Here is a 24851-nt window from a genome sequence, read left to right on the forward strand (position 1 = left end):
CTTGGTATGAGGGCTTAGAATGTTCGCTTAGATGGACAGAGATGAGCAATTAAAACAGTAAATAGGTAATACTGTTAGGTAACACGAGTGGAAGTGAAACACATACACACTTTGCCATGTGAGACGTCAGGTGGGGTTCCCCCCCTCTCACACGCAGGTAACTTTCACTCTCTTTGCCTCACGCACTGCTACCACACAATACACATCCAGTTCATCCTCACACATCTCACTCTGCCCTCCCTCACATCCAACCCACTTCCACACCCATATTCGCCCCAGCTCTCTTTTACTAAAAGCGAGCTGGAGTTTGCCTTTTTCTTCTAAGAAAATCCACAGGGTGGGGGCGAACCAACACTACTGGCTCCGCTTCTTTTGCACATGGCCCTTTAAGAACCCAGAGAGCTGGCCTCGATCTGAGCGCCTCACCACCCTGCCTCTGCTGCCTGACTGGGATAGCCTCCTTGCCCCAGTTCTGCCTTACCCAAGCCAGGACTGTGCGTGTCAACCAGCCTCATGGACAGCGGGATTCGCACTCTGGACAGTTCCGTTGTGGAATGGAAAGGTTTACATTATACTAAAAAAACCAAACACCACCATATAACAATGTGAATTGAAAAGGGAAAGAGGGATTCCATTTGACCACCCCAAAAGGCTATGCTGCGGATCACTGGACCTGCATGGACATCTGTGTGGGTTGCGGACTGTGATGAGAAGGACAATTGCCACAGCAACATGTGGCCGGGCCCCGCTAGTAAGATATATAAAGAGATTAAAAACTAACAAACTGTAATATCACTCTTATATGTATTGCATATATACCGTACTCTTCCATCCTCCCTGCATTTATTTTCTTTTTTATTTAATATGAGAATACCATTAATCACTTCAGCAGTTTAATTTCACTTTACCAATACAAGAAGTTTCAGCTTTCAAAAGCTTTAAAAGAAATAGTAGAAATAGTAGTAGTACAATTTTAAATCTCTCTTGAGAATAACAATACTTTGAATTTTTGAAAAAAAGTATATACTTGAACTCAACTTGACCTGACAGTATAATTTCAGTGTCTACAACAAACTAAGTGCTTTAAAAATTAGAAGGCTTTGTTTCTATGAAGTGCTCCTTTATTTAGTACTAATAAACTTTGTTCTCCAGTTCCCACACAGAGATAAATTTTCCATTACTTAGTGACACAAAGTATGGTGCAAATTCTAAATATATTTCAAGGAATTCATCCCAGATCATCAGGTCTGTTTACCTATAATGGATCAAGTAACTTTAACTTGTTAAGTTGCAAAAATATAACAACTGTGTGAACAATTCAGGGAGAAATAGGAATTCAAGAGGCCCACAGGCATTAACAATACAATCTTAAAGAGTTATATTTCCAAATTCACTAAAATCAGGGTGCAACTCTGCTTAAGAGTATACTTTTCCTCAGGTCATATAATCAATAGCAGAAACAAAGAGGTGAATCTAAGCATTACTAGTTCCCTGTTTTGAACACTTTCTTCCTTGAAAGACAAAAGAATAGCTAACAGTTTCATTTTATTTGATTTTCTGCAGATTTTAATTCATAACATAACCAGTGAAGTGGAAAAGACAATAATGCTAGGAAAAGTTGAAGCCAGCAGGAAAGGGGGAAGACCCTGCAGGAGACAGATTGATTCTAGAAAGAAACCATGGCCCAAGGTTGTTAATGATAAGACACATTGGAGGACATTGATTCATAGTATCGCCTTGAGTTGGAAGACCAACACACAGTTTCACTGGGTTACTCTGTTATTTGTTACCTGTCTCAGTATACATCATTAATTTGTTTGCAATGAGTTCTTACTCCAAGTTGTGCTTGTTTTCTGTGATGGTTCATCCCAGAACTTTTAGTGGATGGTCATGATCCTGTACCTATAATACCATCTCAAAGAATGTACAGAATGAGATCCCTCAGTAGAGAAAGGGTCATAGTCCAGTAGAGAAGTGTACACTTTTAATGCAAAGATTCCAGTTCAGTCCTCAGTATCTGCAGTTAGAATGTTTATTGAGGAGAGAAGGCTGGGGAACACCTAAGGCCTTGGAGAGCCACTACTAATCAGAGTAGACTAGGCTGGGCTTCTAGTGCGGTACAGAGTATTAAAATCCCATCTGCAATGAAACTCTAGTTGCCATCTCTCTGGGCTCAGCTACACAATACAAAGCATGTTCTCCGTGCCTGCCCCAATACTGCCCCAGATGTACTTTGGAACAGAACCTAATTCCCAGGCACACACAAGCCTGACTCAGATCAGAACCGTAACACTTGAGAAAGTTTTACCTGTGCACCATTATCCCAACCCAATGTGGCTCACAGTAGACACTTCAGGTCAGGAAAATAGTGGAGGGGGGAAGCTTAATTCCCATTTTTAGGCAGTTCCAATCTAAATTCAGCCCACACGTGCCTGAGAATTAACTTTTGAGTACTGATGTCTCACAGTATGTCTGGTCAACAGAACTAGAACAGATGTAAAGAAGACATGAAAACTTTGTAGCATTTAGTCAGGGTCTCAGTCTAACCTACTTTGACATGATTGAGAGGGTAAAATAGGAGGAGAGGAACCATGGTCATTGGTCATAGCTCCTTGGAAGAACAGTAGTATTTTTTTAAACTTCCATTTTTAAACAAGATGGACTTATAACATTCAATTCAGTTGTTAATCTATGCAAATTAAATGCCAGTTCCCAAAATCATGCCACACTGTAGTGTAACTGATAAACAAAATCTGTGGTGGTGGCTACAAAGATGGCCCGTGCAGACAGAAACTTCACACTCAGCAGCTTGGATTATCAGGCACAGTAAGCAGTTTAACACCCCACTGATACCATTCTACTTTCTCCCACATTGATTGCTATAGGGAAATGTACCGTCCTGCTGTTTACCTCCATAACTGACAGAAGGTGATTTGGCCTGCACTGGCAAGGATTCCACAGAGCCATGAAACATTTTTGTGTGAACAGAATACCACACAGCAATCCCTGAAAACAATTTTATAGTATGTTCATCATACTGAGCAACCATGCCCTGTCACACGCAACTGGTTTAAAACATTTTCAGCCCTCTAATGCTGTGTTTTTCCCATGGTGTTTCACACAGTCCCCCCCCCCCCCTCCACTTGATTCTGGAAATGTTTCTAGTTAACTTTTTCTCCACTGTTTCTGAAAACATTTTTACCACGATGCTTTTCCCTGAAAGTTTTCTGAGCTAGCTTCCCTTACAGTGCAATCATACTGAAACCTTCTTTCCTGACAAAAAGTCTGCCCATTATCCATGTCCCCTGTGCAATCACCCAACTTGTCTTTGGTGCTTGGTCTGCCATTTTTTTTCTGTCCCTTACCTCACTGCTTTGCCCCCTCCTCTTATTTTTATCATTTCTTGTGCTCTTTTCTCTCAGTATTTTGGGATCATCAAATCAGCAATGCTATAAATCATTGCTACAGCGCATGTATGGGGGGAGGAGGAAGAGAAGAAGAACCAACAACCAGTTAAAGAACTGGCAGTTGTGAAATCTACCATCATCATCATAGGCCTCTGGGTGAGGCTTGAATTGTAATGAAAGGACAACAACCAGCTAAAGATCTAGCAGCTGTGAAATCTATCACCACCACCATCATCTTGTTACATGGTTCCCTGCTTTTGCTTCCACATCACTAGCAGCTGATGTCACTGTTTAGGAAGTTAATGATGTGGTAGTATAGGTGAGCAGGGATACAAAAGATCAACTCCTGATAGACAAAATGATAATGGAGAACTGCAAGAATCAAAGAACGAATTTGGATATGGTCTGGATCGATTACAAGAAGGCATTTGACTCACTGCCCCATAATTGGATCATGAAATGCTTGGAAACAATTGGCATCAGTGAAAACATTAGAGTATTCACTGAAAAAGTGATGTGACAGTGGAAAACTGAACTGACAGTTGGAAATGAAAACTTTGGAACAGTCAATATTAATCGAGGAATTTTCCAAGGTGATTCACTATCGCCCTTACTGTTTATCATTGCCATGATCCCACTAACAGTAATTTTAAAGAAAACAAAGTTGGGCTATCAAATAGGCACAGACTCGGGAAAAATCTCATATTTGCTGTACATGAATGATTTGAAGCTGTACGGGAAATCAGACACAGAAATCCAGTCACTAGTAAACACAGTGTGAATATTCAGCACAGACATTTCAATGGAATTTGGCCTGGAAAAGTACGCCACTGTGACAATAAAGAGGGGCAAGATCACTGAGATTGATGGCACAGAAATGCTGATGGCCAACTCATCAAGTGCAACCAAGAGGTAGCTTATAAATACCTAGGCATTTTACAGCTGGATAACATCAAGCACGGGCAAGTGAAGACTGTGGTCAGTAGAGAATACATCCAGAGAGTCAGGAAAATTTTGAAATCTAAATAAAACAGTGGGCATACCATCAAGGCCATCAACACTTGGGCCATACCCATCATAGGTACACTACAGGAATCATCAACTGGACTCAGGCTGAGTTCGATGCATTGGATAAAAAAACTCGGAAGCTTATGACAGTGCACCATGCCTTACACCCACACAGTGATACTGATAGATTATACCTTCCCCGGAGATCTTATGGCAGAGGCTTACTACAAGTACAGCAAACAGTGGAAGAGGAGAAGCATGTGCTGGCCAATTATGTGAATGAAAGTCAAGAACAGGCATTGATTGAAGTGAAGAACAGACATTTGCTGAAAACCCAGAAAACCAAACAAGAACACAGAAAAAATGTGATTAAAATGAGGACTGAAAGCTGGCACAACAAAGCTCTGCATGGCCAATTTCTGGAGAAGATCAAGGACAAGGTAGACAACGAAAAGACCTGGCTGTGGTTAACAACTGGAAGTCTGAAAAAGGAAACTGAATTCCAGATTTTAGCCGTTCAAGAGCAAGCCGTTAGAACAAATTCAATCAAGGCCAGAATTGGAAAATCCTCGGATGATGCAAAGTACAGATTGTGCAAAGAAGCTGATGAAACTGTAGATCATGTTCTCAGTTGATGCAAAAAGATTGCCCAGGCTGAATACAAACAGAGACACAACTCAGTGGCCAAGATGATCCACTGGAATTTATGCAAGAATTACAACATAAGGTCAGCTAAGAACTGGTGGGAACATTGTCCAGAGAAAGTAATGGAATATGAGAAGGTCAAGATGATTCCGCAGGGCCTGCAAGACAGAGTTGTTCCACCGGGCTTTTGGGGAGTCCGGCCGCTGATGCCCCCCCCTTCTTAACATCTGTGGACCCTGCTGTCTCTCCTCTCTTCTTCCCCTCTCCCCCTTTAGGGGATGTATTAGTAGGACGCCATCGATATACCTGATGTTAGAACGCTGCATTTTAATGGGGTTGGTTTTAACTATATATAGAGCCGTTATTTAATGACTACTGATTTTATTGGGCTCTATCTACTGTTTGTTCACCGCCCTGAGCCCTTTGGGGGAGGGCGGTTTATAAATATTAATATTAATATTAATATTATTAATAATAATAATAATAATAATAATAATAATAATAATAATAATAATAATAATAATAATAATAATAATAATAAGAAGAAGAAGAAGAAGAAGAAGAAGAAGAAGAAGAAGAAGAAGAAGAAGAAGAAGAAGAAGAAGAAGAAGAAGAAGAAGAAGAAGAAGAAGAAGAAGAAGAAGATGATCCTGTGGGACTTTCGAATCCAAAGAGAAAAAGTGTTGAAACACAATACACCAGACATCACCATGATCGAGGACAAGAAAGTGACCATCATCGACATAGCAGTACCCAGTGACAGCAGGGTCACTGAAAAAGAACACAAGAAGGTCACTAGATACTATGATTTGAAAATTGAGCTTCAGCGTCTATGGCACAAACCAGCTGAGGTTTGTCCCAGTGGTAATCGGCACACTGGGCACCATTCCGAAAACACTAGGGGAGACAATGAAACATCTTTGAATTGACAAAATTAACATCTGTCAAATTTAGAAGGCACCCCTGCTGGGATCCACACGAATACTATGCCAATACATTACAACTTCCTAGGCCTCTGGGTGAGGCTCAAATTGTAATGAATGTCCAACAACCAGCTAAAGATCTGGCAACTGTGAAATCTGACATAATAATAATGGCAGCAAGGAAAAACATTCTGAGCAGGACAGTGCAGATAAACTTCATAGGAAACAACAGGATCAAAAACACCTTCGAAATGGTGTAAGTGCAGTGTGCGGAAAAGGCCCATAACTTGCCTTAATATACGGAGTCAAGAAAAAGTTTTCAGGGCAGATAGAGTATCTTCCAAGAATTCTTCAGCTCAATCCTAAATCGAGTTACACATTTTAAAAAGTGTTGAACTCAATGGACTTAAAAGGGAATAACTACTTGGGATTGTACTGCTTGAGTTCCAGATCTCCTCTTCTTAAACCTTAATTCACAACACAATTTTTCTCTTCTGCCACTACCTGTTATATTGTCAAAGATCAAGCATGCAAAGCATTTGAATTTAACAGGTTGCAGTAGATGGGCAATTCTGTTTTAGTGTGTTACCACGAACCAAGGATAAATGAAATCAGTGTACAAATTCTGATTGGACAACAGCCAAGTGAAAAAGTCACTGATATGGAGATATAGTGGTTTTAGATCTGAAACTTGATATCTAAATCATCCCCACAGTTACTAGCATAAAGTGCTAAAATGAAGTTGAGTATAAATACAGAGAAAATGGGCATCAGAATTTCAGCTTCCTTTGGCTCAGAGCTAATACAGGTGCAGCCCAATCCTATGAATGTCTACTTGGGAATGGCTCCCTGAGTTCAATGGGACACAACAAAGCATGCCTAGGACTGCAACCTTACATGGAAATGAATTTCCCACTCATCATTCTAATAATTCGTATGCATCTAATTGTGAATATTACTGGGACAACAAACACACGACCATATTAAACTACAGCACCTTAAAGATATATCAAGTCACACTGGAGTTCTTGTTTATAAAAGCGAAGAGTGATCAACTATGTTCAGACTCTAAACATAAATCCCAGTGTCCTCTCACAAAAGGAAATTCAAGAAAAGAATACCCCAAAATGGGGCATCAGTCATATATGTTGCTTTTTCCAAGTTAGTATGGCATACAGTGCCTCCCTAGGCATCAACACACCACCACATACAAGCAAGCATGACAAATGACCTGCACTTTACAGCAAACCATCCCCCACATAGTCATTAACTGCCAGAACACATTAACTAGAAGCACCTGGGTAACAGCCAAAGTAAAATTCCTCCCAGTCCTCTAGCTAAGCAATACTCTGGCTTTTAAGTTCTCCCTCTACTCTGTCATAGAACTACGTAAAGAAATTTAAGTTTCTACATTTAGTAATAAAAGAAACTGAAATTCAGCCGATTCTATTCCACATTTTCCATCCAACCACTGTTTATGTGTGCATGTAAGATTCTGAGTGTTTAAGATCTAAACACAGCCTCACTGTGCCCTGGGGCTAATGCTTGTGAAAATGATGGGAGTTGATACTTCTAAGACAGAAACTTCTTACAACTTCAGATCAACATCTGGAGAAGCAAGTAGATGAAATTAGATGGTAGCAGACAAAAATTAAAGATAATTTCTGCTGACTGTATTACCACCTCTTTTAAAAAAGTATATTTATTCATAAACAGCTGAGTTACTTCTCCCAACACCATTATTACTGCACCACCACTCCCAAGTATTTAGCATCAACAATACTCTCAGCACCAGTGAGAGAACTTTCTACATATTATTTAAATGCAGCAAAGCAAAAGTATAGAGAGCTGTCATCTAAAAAAACAGATAGAAACGTTGGAGGAGGGATAGATTTAAATGCTTCAGTACTCATAACTTCACTGTCCAGTACAGTGTGCCCTCCTCTATAAGTTTCAAGAAAAGCGTTCTGAACACTACCAATTTTTTAAAACTGAGAGCAAAAAAGCACCAAAAGAATCCACCAAATCATGGCTGTACCTTTAAGGGGCTTGTCTAGTAGGAAGAGCAGCTACATTCCTGGTGAGGAAGGGCTGCTGTCCCAACACGCAACAAGGCTAGAAATAACCTGCACACATACAACCTCCCAGCACCAAATTCAACAATGCTAAAGTCTTCCACGCACAACTGAGAAGAGCACAAAGAGAAAGACAGAAACTGGACAGCAAGGAAATCACAAAGGGCTAAACTTATTAGATCAACTTCAGAAGAGGCAGCCACACCACACACATCAAAAGGGAAGGCTGCCTTTTAGAATAGCCATTTTTCAAGAACGCATGAAAAAGCAGTCAAGATCCCTTTGCTGTGGCTTCATAGGAATCTGGCCTGGTTACAGCAACAAAACTTTTTAGACTTTGATAGAAAAGTTCAATCAAAATATAGTGTACAGAAACTACATAAGCTGAGAACCAGAATTCCCCAGCAACAAGGGGTAGGTGTGTGTGTGTGTGTGTTTGTGAGAGAGACGGAAGTGACAAAGACAATGCCAAGTAGGGAAGAAAGCAGGTAGTTAACTCGACAGGATGCCCTGCATGCTGGCGCCAGAAACACTCCAGCAGGGCTTGCAAATTAGCAGTGCCGCCGCTCCACCCTGTTGCAAGAGGGAGAGGACTTAATTCGAGCCAGAGCTCAACCGGGGAGGCTCTTTCGCCCAGTTCAACACAGCAATGCGTGGAAGTTCTAAGCAGCAACTGAGCACATGCAAAGTACCTTTTTCTTCCCAGCTACTACAATCACATTTTACACATCACTGTTCTGCGCTTTGTGCCATTCCTTTTAGCTTTATCAACAGGAGGAGGGGAGAAGAAAGAAGAGGCTATGTCCACCTCACAGCTGTCACGCAGGTGAGGGGGCCACTAACGATGAAGTCTAAACATGGTTACTCAGAACACAGCCCCACGCTGTTCAGTGGGGCAACCCCAGCTTAGGTGTGCATAGCCCCAACGAGAAGACAGCTTAGCCTCGAAGAGGGCCTTTCAGGTTAGAAAAGGGAGGCGCGCTGCGAAGCCCCGAAAGTCAGTCCATAAGTCGCTGGCCTGTGAGGGGAGCCCGGCTTCACGTGGGAGCGAGTTTCAAGGTGTCCCAGCGTCTCGGAGCATGTGCCGACTGCTTGTCGCTCAGCACAGAGCAACGGGGATCAACGGGGAACAGCCCGCAGGGTGACTTCCCGGCTTAAAAGGCCACCATTCAGACCCCAGGATGCGAGCAGTGGGGACTGGAAAGGATTTGCCATCTGCCCTGCACCGTCTCAGTCATCCCAGCCCGCCTGTCTGCCTTGTCGGCGCCCAGCAATGGGGAGCGCGGGAAAGACGGAGTGGGTCTCCAGCGCTTACCTCGTCCGTAGAAAAGAGCTCCCAGCTGCACCCCTAGCAGCAGCAGCAGCAGCGGCGGCGGCGGCGGCGGCGGGAGGGATCCCCCGAGCCGCCTCATGGTGGCGACCCCTGCCCTCGGCCCCAGCTCTTGCACTAGGCAGGCTCGCTCCTTCTTTTGGCAGCCTCGAGAGGGGGGAAAAAGTTGAGCTCCCCGGCTCCTCTCGCCGTCTCTGGAGCTGTGGCGCCTGCTGTTTTCTCTCCCCCTTGGCGGTGCCGGGAGACCTTACTGTGGCCGCCACCAGGCGCCAGGACCGACCGGGGTGGCTCGCAATGCCTCTCGACCAGGCGCTGCTGCACAGCTTTCCTTTGCGCCGCCAGCGTCTGTTCCGCACAGCGCAAGGCTGGAGCTCGCTCTGGCTCCCTTCGCCGCCCGACCGCCCCCGGCCCTGCCCTCGGAGGAGGAGTCCCGCCGGGGCAACCTCCGCCCTCGCTTCTCACCCAAAAAGGCTGCTGTTGCTGCAGAGCCAGGCGAAGTTCCCGATCTCCATATAGGTCAGGATAAGTGTCGGCACTCCTGAGGTGGTAGCACATCAACCTCGCCTCACTTTCCCGCCATCACGAAGATTCCTCCCCTGGTACAGTTGCCATCCTCCAGCTAGGGCCTGGAAATCTCCCTGAATTGCAACTGATCCCCACGCTACAGAGATCAGTTCCCCTGGAGAAAAAGTGGCGCCTTTGGAGGGTGGTCTCTGGCGTTATACTTGGCTAAAATCCCTCCCCTCCCCAAATCCTGTTTTCTGCCCAATCTCCAGGAGTTTCCAGCCTGGAGTTGGCAACTGTACCCCTAGGACCTGTACGCTTTACAAGCACAGTGCATTTTTCCAGGAGAAATATGTTCCAACAGACACACACGAGGCATCTATGTATCATTCATCCGAGCAGGGCCTTCTGCAGGTCTACCCTGAAATTGTGCAAAATGAACAACTGCCTGTGCTCGTGCATTCTCTGTTGTGGCGCCCACCTTTTTGAATGGCCAACCTGATGACAGTAAGAAAGCTTCCACCCTCCGGGCCTTCTGCAAGTTATACAAAACTGAATTATTTGAAAGGACTTTTTACACAGGTAATAGGGCTGTACTGTAATAAAATGCTTCTGAACAACAGGTAAAGAGTTGGGGTCTGTGCACTATGCTAGTGTGTATAGTCCCTGCAATCTGTTGCTGCTAATATGACCCTACTATGTAATTTTCAGCACTATTTAATATATAATATTAATACTTATGCTTTGCTTCAGCTCTGTTTCAGATTGCTGCCAGATTGCATTGCTGCTATCCAAATCATATTGCACTCTTTATTGGATGTTGCACCCTGGCGATTGACAGACATAAGTTCCTATGGGAAAAAGCATATTATAAATAATGTACAGAAATTAATCTGCAACACAGTTGTTCCCAGACTGACTGATGGTGCGTGTGTGTGTGTGTGTGGGGTCTGTTTTAAGAACAACGCTGTCTACCCATCTTGTCATCTCTTGGGGTGCCTAGCAGTGCTGTGCCAAAATGGGGAGTCCATTCCCTGCATTGACTAGTGCAGGGGTAGGGAACCTGCGGCTCTCCAGATGTTCAGGAACTACAATTCCCATCAGCCCCTACCAGCATGGCCAATTGGCCATGCTAGCAAGCTGATGGGAATTATGGAATTGGTTCCTGAACATCTGAGCCATGGGTTCCCTACCCTGGACCGTGCTGTCTCAACACCCACAAGTAAAATCTTTACTGGACTTGCCCTTGCCTGTTTCCACCTGCCAAAATACCTGCCTCGTACCCTTCCTAAAGGGATTAAAAGAAAAAAATGCCTCTGCCTTGGAAAGCGTTCCCATCTCAAGTCCTGAACTATCCACTCTGCAAAGACAAGGAACCTGCTAATATATATTTGCCCCAAGTGTTCCTGCCAGTATTGTACTAACTTAAAGTTCTTCCTCTGACTAACCTTACTCTAGAGACCACCATATTTACTTTGTAATTGTTTTACATCTGTAATTTAATCAGCTAACTTCCCCCTTTTGGGAAATCCCAGTTTAACCATTTCCTTCAATAAAATTATTAAACTTTACCTTGCTCTTCTGCAGATTTCTTGCAAAAGCAGACTTCTATATACACAGGCAACAAAGATCTTGACCTTGCCCAACCTTTTGCTAAGCCAAGAGTCTGCTCTTGCTAATTACCCATTCAAAAAGGAATAGACTCCCACCATTTCAGGTAACACAGTGCCCTTTCACAATTTCTTTTTTATATTTATTTGTTGGTCCAACTTCAAGTTATACTTAAGAGCTTTGCACTGCAAAATAAGTTTTGGACCACAATAGATCATAAATCCTTTGACTTGCGGGGGGGGGGGGGATGCTACCCTGCAAGGTGAACTATGCTGTCTTATAGTCCAAAGTCTGATTGAAGCACTCCTTGCTCAGGATGGTCCAAAGTTATGGAGGTGGACCCACCCCTGGTTTTTTAGCTTTCTTTTCTCCTGAGATTACCCTCCTCTGGACTAGTTAGTGCTAAAACTAAGTTTTGGACAAAGGGACGTAATACTTTCACTTGCAAGGTAAATGCATCACCTGTATCTGTGTTAGTACAAAGCTCATTTTGGTGTGCAGAACTCTGTGAGTATTGTCAGTATTTGTGGCTGAATTAACAAATAAGGAACTGGGAACCATCTTCTGCCTCATATCTGTAATCTGCTCTGACCAGCTTTGCTGATCAAGTTCAGATCACTCTGCTACCTTGAAGGCAGAAGAACAATATTGGGAAGTGGGGATGTATCCATAGTTTTCTCTCCGCTCATTTTTAGAGATAAAATTTAAACTTGCCTCTTCATCTAGAAATACATAGGTTTGAGGGAAGATGTAGTACTTAGTTGTTTCTTAGGGATGGGGTAGGGTTGCCAACTGCCTGCAGGAAAAAGGCTCTAAGGCTTAATGGGTTGATATTTATCTCAATGCCATGAGAAGCTTCAGTTTCTACACATTAACCATCTATTAAAGGTACACAATATTTTCTTCCCAGACAGCTGGCAACCCTGGGATGAAGTCACCCTTTTTGCATTTGTCAAAGAGGAACAGCAGCATAGCACTTTTACGGCTTCAGATGTTCCAGTTGAGTAACTTTTTCAGTGGACAAAAGGGTTACAATAAAACGTATGGTGAGAATGGCAAAAGAGTCTTGTGGACTTAACATAAGTTTTTTTTCCTTCCCCCACCACTTTCCTGCCCAGTAACTGTCAACACACAAAAGCCAAAAATCTGTGAAGTACATATGCTCAAAATACTTTACCCAAGCAATGCCAGGAAATAACCTAGAGCATTGTGGGAGTGGGGGAACAACAATGGGAACAGTGCAAATTGAGGATACAGAAGAGGGAAGATACAGGATGGGCAGTGCGATCCACAAAGAGTTGCAACAAAAAACCAATATAACAGTCTGGAAGTAGGCAATCTTTTTGACTCAAATGCTGAAAAAAATATTGTCTACCTGAAGAGTTTGAAAAAGAGTTTGGATTTATACCCTTTCTCCTTTCTCTCCCCACAACAGACACCCAGAGGTGGAGCAAGGGGAAACTGTGCCCAGGGTTATGCATGCCCTGTGCCCCTGCCACAGCACCGCCCCAACCCAGAATGCCCCCTGCTGCAGCCCAGCCACACCTCCACCGTGGCTCTGCCCAGGGCGCCATGCCTCCCCGCCCCATTGCTGCTACGTCACTGCAGACACCTTTGAGGTTGATGGGTCTGAGAGAGTTCTGAACAAACTGTAACTTGCCCAAGGTCAGCTAGCAGGAATGTAGGAGTGGGAAAGCAGATCTTGTTCACCAGATAAGACTCTGCCGCTCAGATGGAGGAGCAGCGAAACAAACAAAGTTCTCCTGATTTGAGTCCACTTGCTCTTAACCACTACACCACACTGGCTCCCTGTGAAGATGCTTGAGTGCCAGCAATAGAATTGGAGAGAGATGAGAGTTTTACTTGATCTGACATGCCTGAAGCAAGCCAAGCCCCAAAGACACTGCCAGCATCTTGAGGATTTGTATTGGGCCCAGGTTGTGACTGTGCAAGTCTGAGAGGCCATGACAAGCGTATGTTTCACCTGTTGCTTTCATCCACACTGTGGGCTCCAGCTGTCCTATTAGTGCTTTGATAGCTTAGGTCAAGATCTGGCCCTGAGTGTCAACCAAAATGGCCTGGTGTGCTGTTATTGGCCCAGGTCATGGGTGTTGCCTGTTCCTCTATCAACAAGAGAAAAACACCACAAAAGTTAAAAATGAAGCCAAATCTCCTAAAATAGTTTTGCCTCCACCAAATGCTCTCGGAAAACTATCTTACATGCTTTCCTGAACACAGTGAGTGATGGCATCCTTTGGGAGGCCAGAGGACTGGACTAACCTCAGAGAAAGCCCATGGCTTCACTGTTTGACAATCCTAAAAGAAAATACCACAAAGAGAATGATAGTGTAACTGGCACAATGAAGTAGACCCAAGAGATGTGGGTTGATAAGTATGAACAATCCTAGGACATTAAAGTAACAAACAACATTTTGAAATTGTGGCGTTCCCCCTGCCCCTCCTGCAGCCCGGGCTGGCAAACCGTCCCTCCGTCCCTAACCGAGGTGATGTGCCCCTCGTCAATGGCCCCGGTCTTTGGGGCCCGCACTGCCAGCTGCCGAAACCACAGGGTGGCCGCCTAGGGAGGAGGAAGAAGGAGCCTCCTCCCACTCGCCTGGGGCTGGCCTAGACAAGACTGGGGTCGGCAGCCCCTCGGGTGAGGCGCCCACGAACCCCTTGAGCCGCCTCCCTTTCCTCCTCCACTCCCTTTCACTCCTCTCTGTTTCTTTCACTCTCCCTCCCTCGCCTCTTCACCACTTCTCTGTTCCCTCGCCTGCTTCCCTCTTCCGTCCCTCTGCTGTCTCTCTCTCTCTCCTTCTGTCCTTTTCCCACAACTCCCCTTCCCGCTCCCGGCCCCCGCAACTCCCTCCCTCGACCCGTTGCGACCAGCCTCGCCCGTCCATTTGCCTCACTCTTAAATAGCCTTTCCCCGGCCTCGCTCTCGGCCGCCGCCCCAGCCGCAGCTGCGTTGCGTTCCCGCCGGCCGCGATCGGCTCGACGATCCACAGCTGTGGCATCCCGGGGCCGTCTATCGACCGTCCCGCCTCCTCGTCGGCGTTTCCCCCAACGAGCCGGCCGCCGCCGGGTCCCGCCGCCGGCCTCTCGCTGGCCCCGCCCCCCGGCTGGGCGAGTCCGGGGCGAGCCGTCGCGGCGACCCCTGGACAGAAATGGACCCAGAAGCAGATAGGTAACCATTCAGTTCTTGAACACTAGAGTCATATGTTCTGAGCAGTTGAACGTGTACAGGAATCTTGCTTCCACTTTCTGCATAGCCGAAGCTTCTGAGAACTGTTCAAAAACAGAAACTGTGTTACAGTGGCCCATATTGGAGGTTATGGTAGCATGACTAGGTTGGCTCTAAATAAGGGATCAGTCCACCAAACAAACCAGATGTAACTGAAAGATGGTGCTGCTAGCAACAGTACTAATCTGTTTGTCTATTGCCACGTCCAAAAGCAGCCCGAACTCTGGACTTGATTAACTGAAGAGACTTGACCACAGCCTCAAGACCCTGCCTCAAGAGCTTTACAGCTGCTTCTAGAACCTTAAACTATGAGGTTTTAGGTAGGTGTCATCCACAGATTAGTGACAACCTATTTTGAAGCTCCTAATTATCTTGTCCAAAGGTTTAAGGTAAAGATTAAAGAGCATTGGGGACGAAGATGCTTGGGGTACCTCACACATCAAGTCCCAATTAGATTCTGTTTCTGCTATGGAAACTCTTCATTTCTTGCCAACAAGAAAAGATGAAAACAAAGATTTATTGTAGTTACTGTACATTTATTGTAGTTACTGCACCAAAGTACTATAATCAACTGCACCAAGTTCTGCTGATAATTCTAATAGTTGGAGGCAGCAATAGTTTGCTGTTATCCAGTCAACAGCTTGAGATTGTCAACCAAGACCAATAGTGCTGTTTCAATCCTGGATCCTGGCCTGAAGCCAGAATGAAATGAGTCAAAGGAAGGTGTTTCATTCGGAAATGCAGTTCTGCCACAACCTATTCAATCACCTTGCCTAAGGAGGGGAAACTGGACATAATTAAATAATTGCCTACATTCCCTCTTAGAAAAGGCGAGTTCTTAAAATCTAATCACAGCTTTCTTCAGCCATGAAAGAAACACCACTTGTAAGAGGAACATATTGATACTATTCCTCAAGGGAGTTTTCACTTTCACCAAGTATGCTTTTAATACCCAGGGTAGGTGAGGATCCAGGATGCCTTCACAACCCCAAGCACTCTGTCAAAATCAGAAAGGGGGGTCAACCTGAAATTATCTGTAGGACTCTGGTAAGAGGTCAGAGTATGCACAGGACAGAAACTACCTCAAACTAGTATGTGGGTTGGACCAGAAGAAAGGGACTTTGTCCAGTGGTGGGATTCAGCAGGTTTGCACCACTTTGATAGAACTGGTTGTTAAAATGGTGCTTGTAAACAATCAGTTGTTAAATTATTTGAATTGCCAACACCAGAACCGGCTGTTAAATTATTTGAATCCTACCTCTGACTTTGTCCACAAAGAATCAAGCAAAATTGTAATAACTTTGGTGGATGAAATTCTAAATAACTTTGCTGGATTAAATTCAGCCAACAAAATGTTCAATGTATTGTCACAATGTTGGTTGAAAAGAAGTTCTTCTTTGCTAACATAACTGGCACTTCAAAGGTCCTTGAAAGGTGGTGTTCTGACAGTGTTTATTTGATATCTGTAAACAGTAAAAAGGTTTCATATTATTTTAGCAACTTTTAAATGCAAACTTAGCCTCCTTTACTTTACAAAACTAATGGAATATAACATTTTTGTTTTGTTTTGTATTCATCATTGATTCCAGAAGTTTATCAGGGAAAGATAATGCTTGGGATGGATTAGACTCAGTTGTTCTGGATGGCATGGAATTGGCATTGGCAGGGTAGGTAAAGAACTTGAGAATGCTCAGGGACCCTGTCTTGCTGTTTTTAAAAGCAAGTTGACAACGGTAGCTGTCAGCTGCATTTGGTTCGCCAGTTCTCCCCTTTCTTAGACTCAGCTGACCTCTCCATGCTAATCCACGCTGTTGTAATCTCATGGCTAGACTTCTGTAATTGCTCTTGAGGACAATCCAGAAACTAATTCAGAATGCAGCAGCCTGATTACGGTCTGAGGTTAGCCTACAGAAACAGATCTTGCCAAATTTAAAAGAGCTACACTGGCTTCCAGTTTGTTTCCACATTCAATTAAAAATGCTGATTATGATTTTTAAAACCCTTCATGGCTTAGGATCCTTAGATCTGAAGGACCATCTCTTCCCCTATGGCCCCATACACCAATTATGTTCCTCTAGCCTCCACCTTCTGGCTCTCATCCTGTTTACAGCTTCCCCCAGTCATCTATCAGAGCCTATCTTTTTCAGTGATGCCTCTCACTTTGTGGAAGGGGCTGTCTGAGGAAGCAAGAAGAGGTCACGTGTTGAAGTTTTTAGGAGACAGCTGAGATGTTAATGGAGTCTAAGCTGGAATAACTTTTTTGGGCATGGTTAATCACAGAGGCGTTCCTCCCATTGGGCAAAGTGGGCAGTTGCCCTGGGCGCAGCCTTGTGGGGGGGCGTAGGTTCGTTTGTGGGATTTTTTGTATTTTCAGTGTTTTTTCCATTTTTGGCCTGCAAAGGGTGCAGTTTTTAGGTTAGCAGCACCAAAATTTCAGCGTATCATCAGGAGACTGTCCTTATGCTACCCCACAAGTTTGGTGAGGTTTGGTTCTGGGAGTCCAAAGTTATGGACTCCCAAAGGGAGTGCCCCCATCCTCCATTGTTTCCAATGGGAGCCTTTAATAGAGGGAGATGAGGGCTACACCTTTTGAGGGTCCATAACTTTGGACCCCCTGAACCAAACTTCACCAAACCTGGGTGGTTATCATCAGTAGGGCCTCAATGAAGATACTCTTGAAATTTTGGTGCTGCTATCTTAAATAATTGCACCCCTGACAGCAAGCATCCCCTAAATTTCCCCAGATTCTCTTTTTAAATCCACTCCCTTCCTGCCAATGCTTGTTTTCTTTCTTTCTTTTATTCTCTCAATGCCTAATAAAGGTTATTATCATTATTATTAAATCCATCCCCTTCGGGTGCATAGATTTAAAAGGGAGAATCTGGAGGTCCCTGGTTTAAACATTGAGAAAGTGATGCTGTTTCAGGGTGGGAGAATCCACCCCCAAAAGAGCATCACTTTTCAATGTTGTTTAAACTGGGTACCCCCGATTCTCCCTTTCAGGTGGAGTTAAAATGAGAATCCTAGATGGGCTCCCTAGCTCTAAAACACCATTGAAAATAATGCTGTTTGGGGGTGGATTCCAGCATCACTTGTTTAAACTAGGGAACCCAGATTCTCCTTTTAAATCCACCTTAAAGGGAGAATCTGGGGTCCCCTGTTTAAATAACATTGAAAGTGATGCTGTTTTCCCCAATTGGGAGGATTGGATACAACACCATAAAATGTTTTCATAGCAGTAATAAAACATTTCGAAAGCATTTTGAAAATGTTTTAAAAAAATATTTCTGCTGTGCTCAGATTTGTGAGTTGGGGCATGTTCTATAATGTGATGGTGACTTTGAAACAACCTGGTGGAAAAAATCATTGTTTGGTTACCGTGGGAGAGGTTGGCCACCCATGGGGGGGGGGGGCATCAAACTCAGGTTTTGCCCAGGGCTCCAGTTTGCCTAGATACGCCCCTGGTTAATCAGGTTTTATTTTAATATGAATGGTTTCAATTTACAGCTGTAAACCTTCTTGAGTCACAAGGGTAAGGCAAATTATAAAAAATTAATTAATGTATAGATTAAGATGTTGTGAAATAAACTTTCTTGGACCACAGCCCAGTTTGTCAAATACACAAAACTTTATCTTCAGTTGGCAGACACATGGGGATACAAAATAAAAGACATTTGTAAACAGTAGGGTCAAAGGCCATAAACATGTTGCTTAGAGATCCATTGACACCAACAATCAGTAAGATAATGCTATCTTTCTAGATATATGTATGAGTATGTGTGTGTGTGTGTGCGCTTGTGAGTGATAGAGGCCGGATTAAGTTTGAACTAAACAGAACACATTGTTGGTTGAAAGACTCATGATGCTGCAAACTTGTTGAAGCTTGGTAAGTCTGGCTCACATCAGTGACTGAATGAGAGACACCTTGGGAATCCTAAGTAAGGCAATTTTGAGATCCCTCGTAAAAGAAAGGATGCAAATTAATGTGGCAAACAATATTTGCTGATGAAATCTAATTTAACTATATAACACTGTAGCCTTTTTTTGAAAAAAATATTGAAGTAATATGACGACTTTGAGGTCATCAGTAGTGTATACTGTGAGATTTGCTAGTTTCCAAATGGTTTGCCATTTGCTATCAGGTGAGTGTTAATGTATTGTTCTTAGGAGAACCCTATATTGTTTCCCGTATTCTTGGGAAGAAGGGTAAGATGAAATGTGATATAGATTCAATTTGATAGTTATTTATTCATATATTTAATATATTAAATTGAAGAATGAGTCTGTGAATGAACCCCTGATGGCATGACTGATACTATTAAGTCCAGTGATAGCATAACATGAGGAGACATAGAGATAGCATTACATCTGAATTTGATGGTAAACCTAGTTACTAGATATATGTCACTGAGGACCAAGCTAGATGGCTGCCATGAGGGTTGTGGCTGCCATGAGGGTTTAAAAATGCTGTGAGACCCCAGTCTAACAGGTCTTGTCTGATCTCAGAAGCTAAGCGGGATTGGTCCTGATTATTACTTGGATGGGAGACCACAAAGGAACACCAGGGTCACCATGCCAAGGAAGGCAATGGCAAACCCCTTCTGTTAATTCTTGCTTGGAAAACCTTATGGGTTCATCATAAGCTGATTGCAACTTGAAAACGCTTTACCCATGCCCAGTGTAATAAATATAGACAGTCATCATTCTGCCCTTTGGTAAAGCAAAATATTATAGGCTTTTGATATTCCTGTCTCATCAACTCATATTTACTAAGGCTTAAGAGTGGAAAGGCACAAACCTACTATTTAGTCTTCATATTAGAGAGCTAACAGTCTGATTCTGTTCATTTACTTTATTTAAATTTATTTCCCACCCTTCCCCAGCCAAAGGCCGGGTCAGAGTGACTTACACACAGTCAATATTTATAGTACAATGAAATTCTGAAATTCAGCTTGATATTATTGAAAATTCATCTCTTAAAAATAATAAAAAAACATACAAAACTTTGGCACAATTTCATTCTTCAATGGGGATAACACATTTAATAAAGCTTAACTAAATTCAGTTCTAACTCTCCCACCATCTAATCTCGATCTATCCAGTAAAAAGAAAAAGGGGAAGGAAGGAAGGGAGGGAGGGAGGGAGGGAGGGAGGGAGGAAGGAAGGAAGGAAGGAAGGAAGGAAGGAAGGAAGGAAGGAAGGAAGGAAGGAAGGAAGGAAGGAAGGAAGTGTGGGGCCAGGATCGCGTTTCTGGTCCTACACAGCTGAATTAGTTTAAGAAAAACTTAAAATTAGCAAACACCCAAGAAGCAATTTTGAGAAAGATATGTTAGAAATAAATTCCCAAATAAAAGCACAAGACCTCTGACATCAGAAACAGACAGACAGTTTTTACTTAGCAGAATTTAGAACGTTACAGAAGGTTACAGAAGGTGAACTCCCCTGAGGGAGAGGCCCTGGTGCTCTCAAGTGAGAGACACGCCCCCTTTCGGGTGGCTCTCAAGTGAGAGTCACACCCAGCATATGAAAGACCCTAATCTTTACTAGATTACAGAATACAGACGTCACACAATCATCATAGTCCATACCTCCTTTTCCACGTGGCTGCTACCATGTGTGTTCAAACCCCATTGGTCAGATCTGTCTCTGGTCACAGTAAGACAGCCCCTTATTCTACGTCAAATGCTACATGCTGTTAGTGCGTGCTGTCTCTCTGTGCATATACAAAGGGCAGCAATAAAGGTAGCTTGTTGTCTTCAAGAATAACTTGTTATTCTTGGTTTGCTCTGAGAGAGAGCTATACCTCTAGGGCATGCAGGCTTAACATACTGTAGGATCATAAAACTTTCCTTCGATTCTAATACAATGATTTTACCTATTAGCAAATATTGATTCTAACAACAATTATGCCTTCGATTCTAAGACAATAGAATTATGATCAAATACAAGTAAATGTGAATCACTTATTTATCATTTCTGTGTTCATTCCTTATTTAATTAATCACATTGATTTAGCTATCCCCTATTGCTGGTCCTAACCCACAAAAACAAGGTAATAAAATTTATATGGCTTCTGTCATATAGTAACCTGTAGTTACAAGATTCTAAAGATGTTATCTGTACCTGCCTGCATCTTTTGCTAGCAAGCTGGTAACATGCAGGCCTCTGGTCACTATATAGAGAGCCATTTTGATTAATCAATCCTTGGTTCAGGCACTTGATTAAATATAATTTTTATACACATTCTGATCCGTTCCCACAAAAGGAAGGAAGGGGAAGGGGAGAGGGAGAGGGAGAGGGAGAGGGAGAGGGAAGCGGGGGTCAGACAAGCTAATAGGGCTGTAGCTGCCGCTGATAGGGCTGTAGCTGCCTCAGCTATATGCTTGGCAGAACATCTCAGTCTTATAGGCCCTGCAGAATTGTATCACATCTCATAGGGACCTGATCTTGGATGGCAGAGAGTTTCACCAGGTGGAGCCCAGGGCTAAAAATTCCCCGGCCCTGGTTGAGGCTAGCCAGGGATTTCCAGGAGATGCTTCCAGAAGAGTGCAACACTCTCTGGGGGTAGTATTGGGTGATGCAGTCCCATAGCTGTGAGGGCCCTGGACTGCTCAAGGCTAAAGGTTTGTACCAAGACCCTGAACTTGATCCAGAATTCAAGCTGGTGAAGCACAGGAGAAATGTGCAGTCTTACAGGGGTTCCTATAAGAACACTTGCCATCACACGCTGGACCATTTACCATTTCTGGAGAAACCTCAAGGGAAACCCAGTTTAGGGTGAATTACAATAATCCAATCTGGAGGTGACAGTTGCATGGATCACTGTGGTTAGGTCAGGGTGGGATAAATAGGGGGCTAGTTCCTTTGCCTGGTGAAGATGGTAGAAAGCCAATTTGACTGTCTATGTAACTTGGACTTCTATGGATAATGAAGCATCCAAAATCATACCCACACTCTGGACTGCACATGAAGATGCCAATGCCACCTTGACCAATTCCGGCAGTGTTTTTGTAACCTCAGCTTGTGGGTTCTGTGGGGCAGTACTTGGAATGAGTTGCAACAACAATTTTTAAACAACAAAATGGTTTACTTTTCTGTACAATTAACACTTTTAAAACATCAACATTTAACGTTACAATTCAAGGTCCTGTTCAGGTTGCATTTCAAGTCCTTCTATTTACAGTCTACTGATATTGCCAAGTCAAAATCTTCTTTGCAAGTTGGCTGGCTCCTGAAGACTCCAAGGGCTTGATGAACAGGTTGCAACATGATGAAGGTCTCCAGGAGAACTCTCACCCATTACAACCACAAAAGAAACCCTTAACAAGGTGTTAAGGGCTTATAGAAATCAAGGTCCGAGTCTGGTAGCCTTGTTCTTCTGCAAAAGAGCTCTTTCAGCCTCTCTGCTGCTCCGAGTCTCCACCCCTTACTGGGTCAACCCATTCTGGGCCAACCCATTCTGGGCATGGGGGTTACATTTTCTTAGTGGTAAATTCCACTATGCACAAGGGGATTTACCACCAAGCAAACAGCTACAGAAGTACAGCCTTAATCTAAACTGGCTTACTTGATTTATTAGCTCACTGTGTTTAATACGTCTTACTCCAGAGGAATAATGTATGTGTTTGCAACTGGTATTGAACACACTGGGACTTTTAAGTAAAACATGCTTCAGATCAGGCTGTTAGTGTATCAATATAGCCTTTTCTTTGGGTCATATTAGAAACTAGTTCTGCAAGAAGATGTTTGAGAGAGGTAGGACAACTTCTCTTTACTGCTGCAGTGTTCTTGTAACTCACAAAAATACTTTCCCCTTCTTCTGCAGTCTACTCATCCTCAGACTGACTTCCATGGCTCTCAGATGAGAAAGAACCAGATGCTGCAGTGAATTCTTAAATACTATCTGTGCAGTTTATCTCATTTCTAAAATCTTGATACCTAAACAAATATTTTCAAGATAAAATAACCGAATAAAAGTATTTTCAGAGTCTTACTGACAGAAGAAAGTGATCCTTAAAGAACAGAAAGCCTGAATCCAGTGGAATATTTGCCTAGGGATGAGGTACCCTCTGTCCCCGGGAGCCACTAATCTGGTACGTGGGGGTGCAAAATTGGCCTCCCGCATGACCAGGAAGATGGCAAGGCAGCAGGAAGTTCTGCTGCCTCATCATCTTTGGGTGCCCTTGACCCTGTCCATGTCATCATCGGTGCCCAGCTGCCGCCCCCCTGCTGCCGTCGTTGCTCTGCCGCCCCCCTGCTCCTGGCTGGGCTCCGGGGAGGCCAGAAGTGACTGCTGTCTCTTGGCCTCTGAGAGCTGCTTTTATATTGCTAAATAGATAGAACATTACACAATCGTCTTAGCAGGTTCTCTGAATTGTCAGCTTTCATTTTTTTCAAGAAAAGTAACTCTCTAGCCCTTTCCCTCATGGAGGTATGTTTTTATCCCATATGTCTTCACAAGGCGGGGGCAACAGACTTACTTAAAAAAAAGAAACAAAAGCTGGAAATTCAGAGTACCTACTGCGACTATTGCTTTAGTGTTCCAGTGACCTAGTCAGAGGTGTATCTAGGGAAAATGTAGCCCAGCGCAAAATTTGAGTTTTCTACCCTGCCCCCTCCATATGGCCGCCTGCCCTTCCCCACCACGACCAAACAACCTTTTTTGCATCAGGTCATGAAGTCAGTATATAGACCCAGGGGGAAGGAGGAGGGGTGTGGGGATGATTCCCCCCCCCCCATGACTAAATGGCTGCAGTCCGGGGACATTTGACCCCATATGTCCTCCTGGGTGGTACGCCCCTGGACCTAGCGATATTTTATTGCCATTTTAAAAAACTGACCAGAATGTGATGTGGCCATGAAACCGACCAGATCACAGAGGAGATAGTGAAAAGAATGCCTGAGCTATCTACTTTTTAAGTTTTATGGTCAGATGGCTTTCTGATCAGTTTCAAAACAGCCAGGCTGACCAGAAGAGCCATGTTGCATGCAGGCATATTCCTTAGCATTCTTACTTTAACCTTGCCTCAGGTAGAGGGGAGAGGGAAGTTGGAAAGGGAACATGGAATTAAGTGGGTAGGTGTGGGCGGACCTCAATCAGTGATGAAAAAACTGAATGGAGAATTTTTGTCTGCTTGTTACTGCCAGGAAAATAGGAAAATATTTTCCTGAGCCTATCGCTGAACCACTCTGGCTAAGGATCAGAGCAAAGAGACCAGTGTCATCCAAAAGTCTCCATAAGGCCTGGAAAAATGTGTATACATGAATGTGCTGATGTTTCACATGGTTTTCTTCTTGCTTTTATCCCTTTTAAGATTTAATATAAGCCCCCTCAGTGTTGAATTTATTATTTGCCCCAATGTTTAGGCTTATACTTTAGCTAGGTTCTCAAGTTGATTTAAGGTTCATTACTGTTAATTTAGGATACTCTTGCTTATTTTTATTTTTATATCTATATATATATAGATATAAAATATTTTTATGTATATATAAATATATATATATATTATATATAAATGTTAATATATATATAATATATTATAGATAGATAGATATAGATAGATATAGATATAGATATAAAATATAGAATAAATATAAAATATATATTCTAGATATAGATGTCTGAGGGGGGATAAGATTGAAGTCTATAAAATTATGCATGGGGTAGAAAATGTTGACAGAGAGAAATTGTTCTCTCTTTCTCACAATACTAGAACCAGGGGGCATTCATTGAAAATGCTGGGGGGAAGAATTAGGACTAATAAAAGGAAACACTTCTTCACTCAACGTGTGATTGGTGTTTGGAATATGCTGCCACAGGAGGTGTTTATGGCCACTAACCTGGATAGCTTTAAAAAGGGCTTGGACAGATTTATGGAGGAGAAGTCGATTTATGGCTACCAATCTTGATCCTCCTTGATCTCAGATTGCAAATGCCTTAGCAGACCAGGTGCTCAGGAGCAGCAGCAGCAGAAGGCCATTGCTTTCACATCCTGCATGTGAGCTCCCAAAGGCACCTGGTGGGCCACTGCGAGTAGCAGAATGCTGGACTAGATGGACTCTGGTCTGATCCAGCAGGCTAGTTCTTAGATATCTGTATCTGTG

The 24851-nt window shown here is 43.4% G+C and overlaps 2 protein-coding genes across 3 annotated transcripts in view; both read right to left on the reverse strand.

Annotated features, from left to right (window-relative positions):
• LRP4 (LDL receptor related protein 4) overlaps positions 1-9783 on the reverse strand; it is a 116512-nt gene extending 106729 nt beyond the window's left edge. For both annotated transcript variants that reach the window (XM_048486358.1, XM_048486357.1), the window contains exon 1: positions 9374-9783. In XM_048486358.1, the coding sequence (XP_048342315.1) occupies positions 9374-9470 (97 nt within the window). In that variant the 5' untranslated portion in view covers positions 9471-9783. The remainder of the gene's footprint in view (positions 1-9373) is intronic.
• A 4429-nt stretch (positions 9784-14212) lies between these two features.
• LOC125426334 (octapeptide-repeat protein T2-like) lies at positions 14213-14698 on the reverse strand. Its single transcript, XM_048484593.1, has one exon. The coding sequence runs from the start codon at positions 14696-14698 to the stop codon at positions 14213-14215; it is 486 nt and encodes a 161-aa protein (XP_048340550.1).
• Between the last annotated feature and the right edge of the window lie 10153 nt (positions 14699-24851).

The sequence above is a fragment of the Sphaerodactylus townsendi genome, linkage group LG02 (genome assembly GCF_021028975.2).
Source record: "Sphaerodactylus townsendi isolate TG3544 linkage group LG02, MPM_Stown_v2.3, whole genome shotgun sequence".
Lineage (NCBI taxonomy): Eukaryota > Metazoa > Chordata > Lepidosauria > Squamata > Sphaerodactylidae > Sphaerodactylus > Sphaerodactylus townsendi.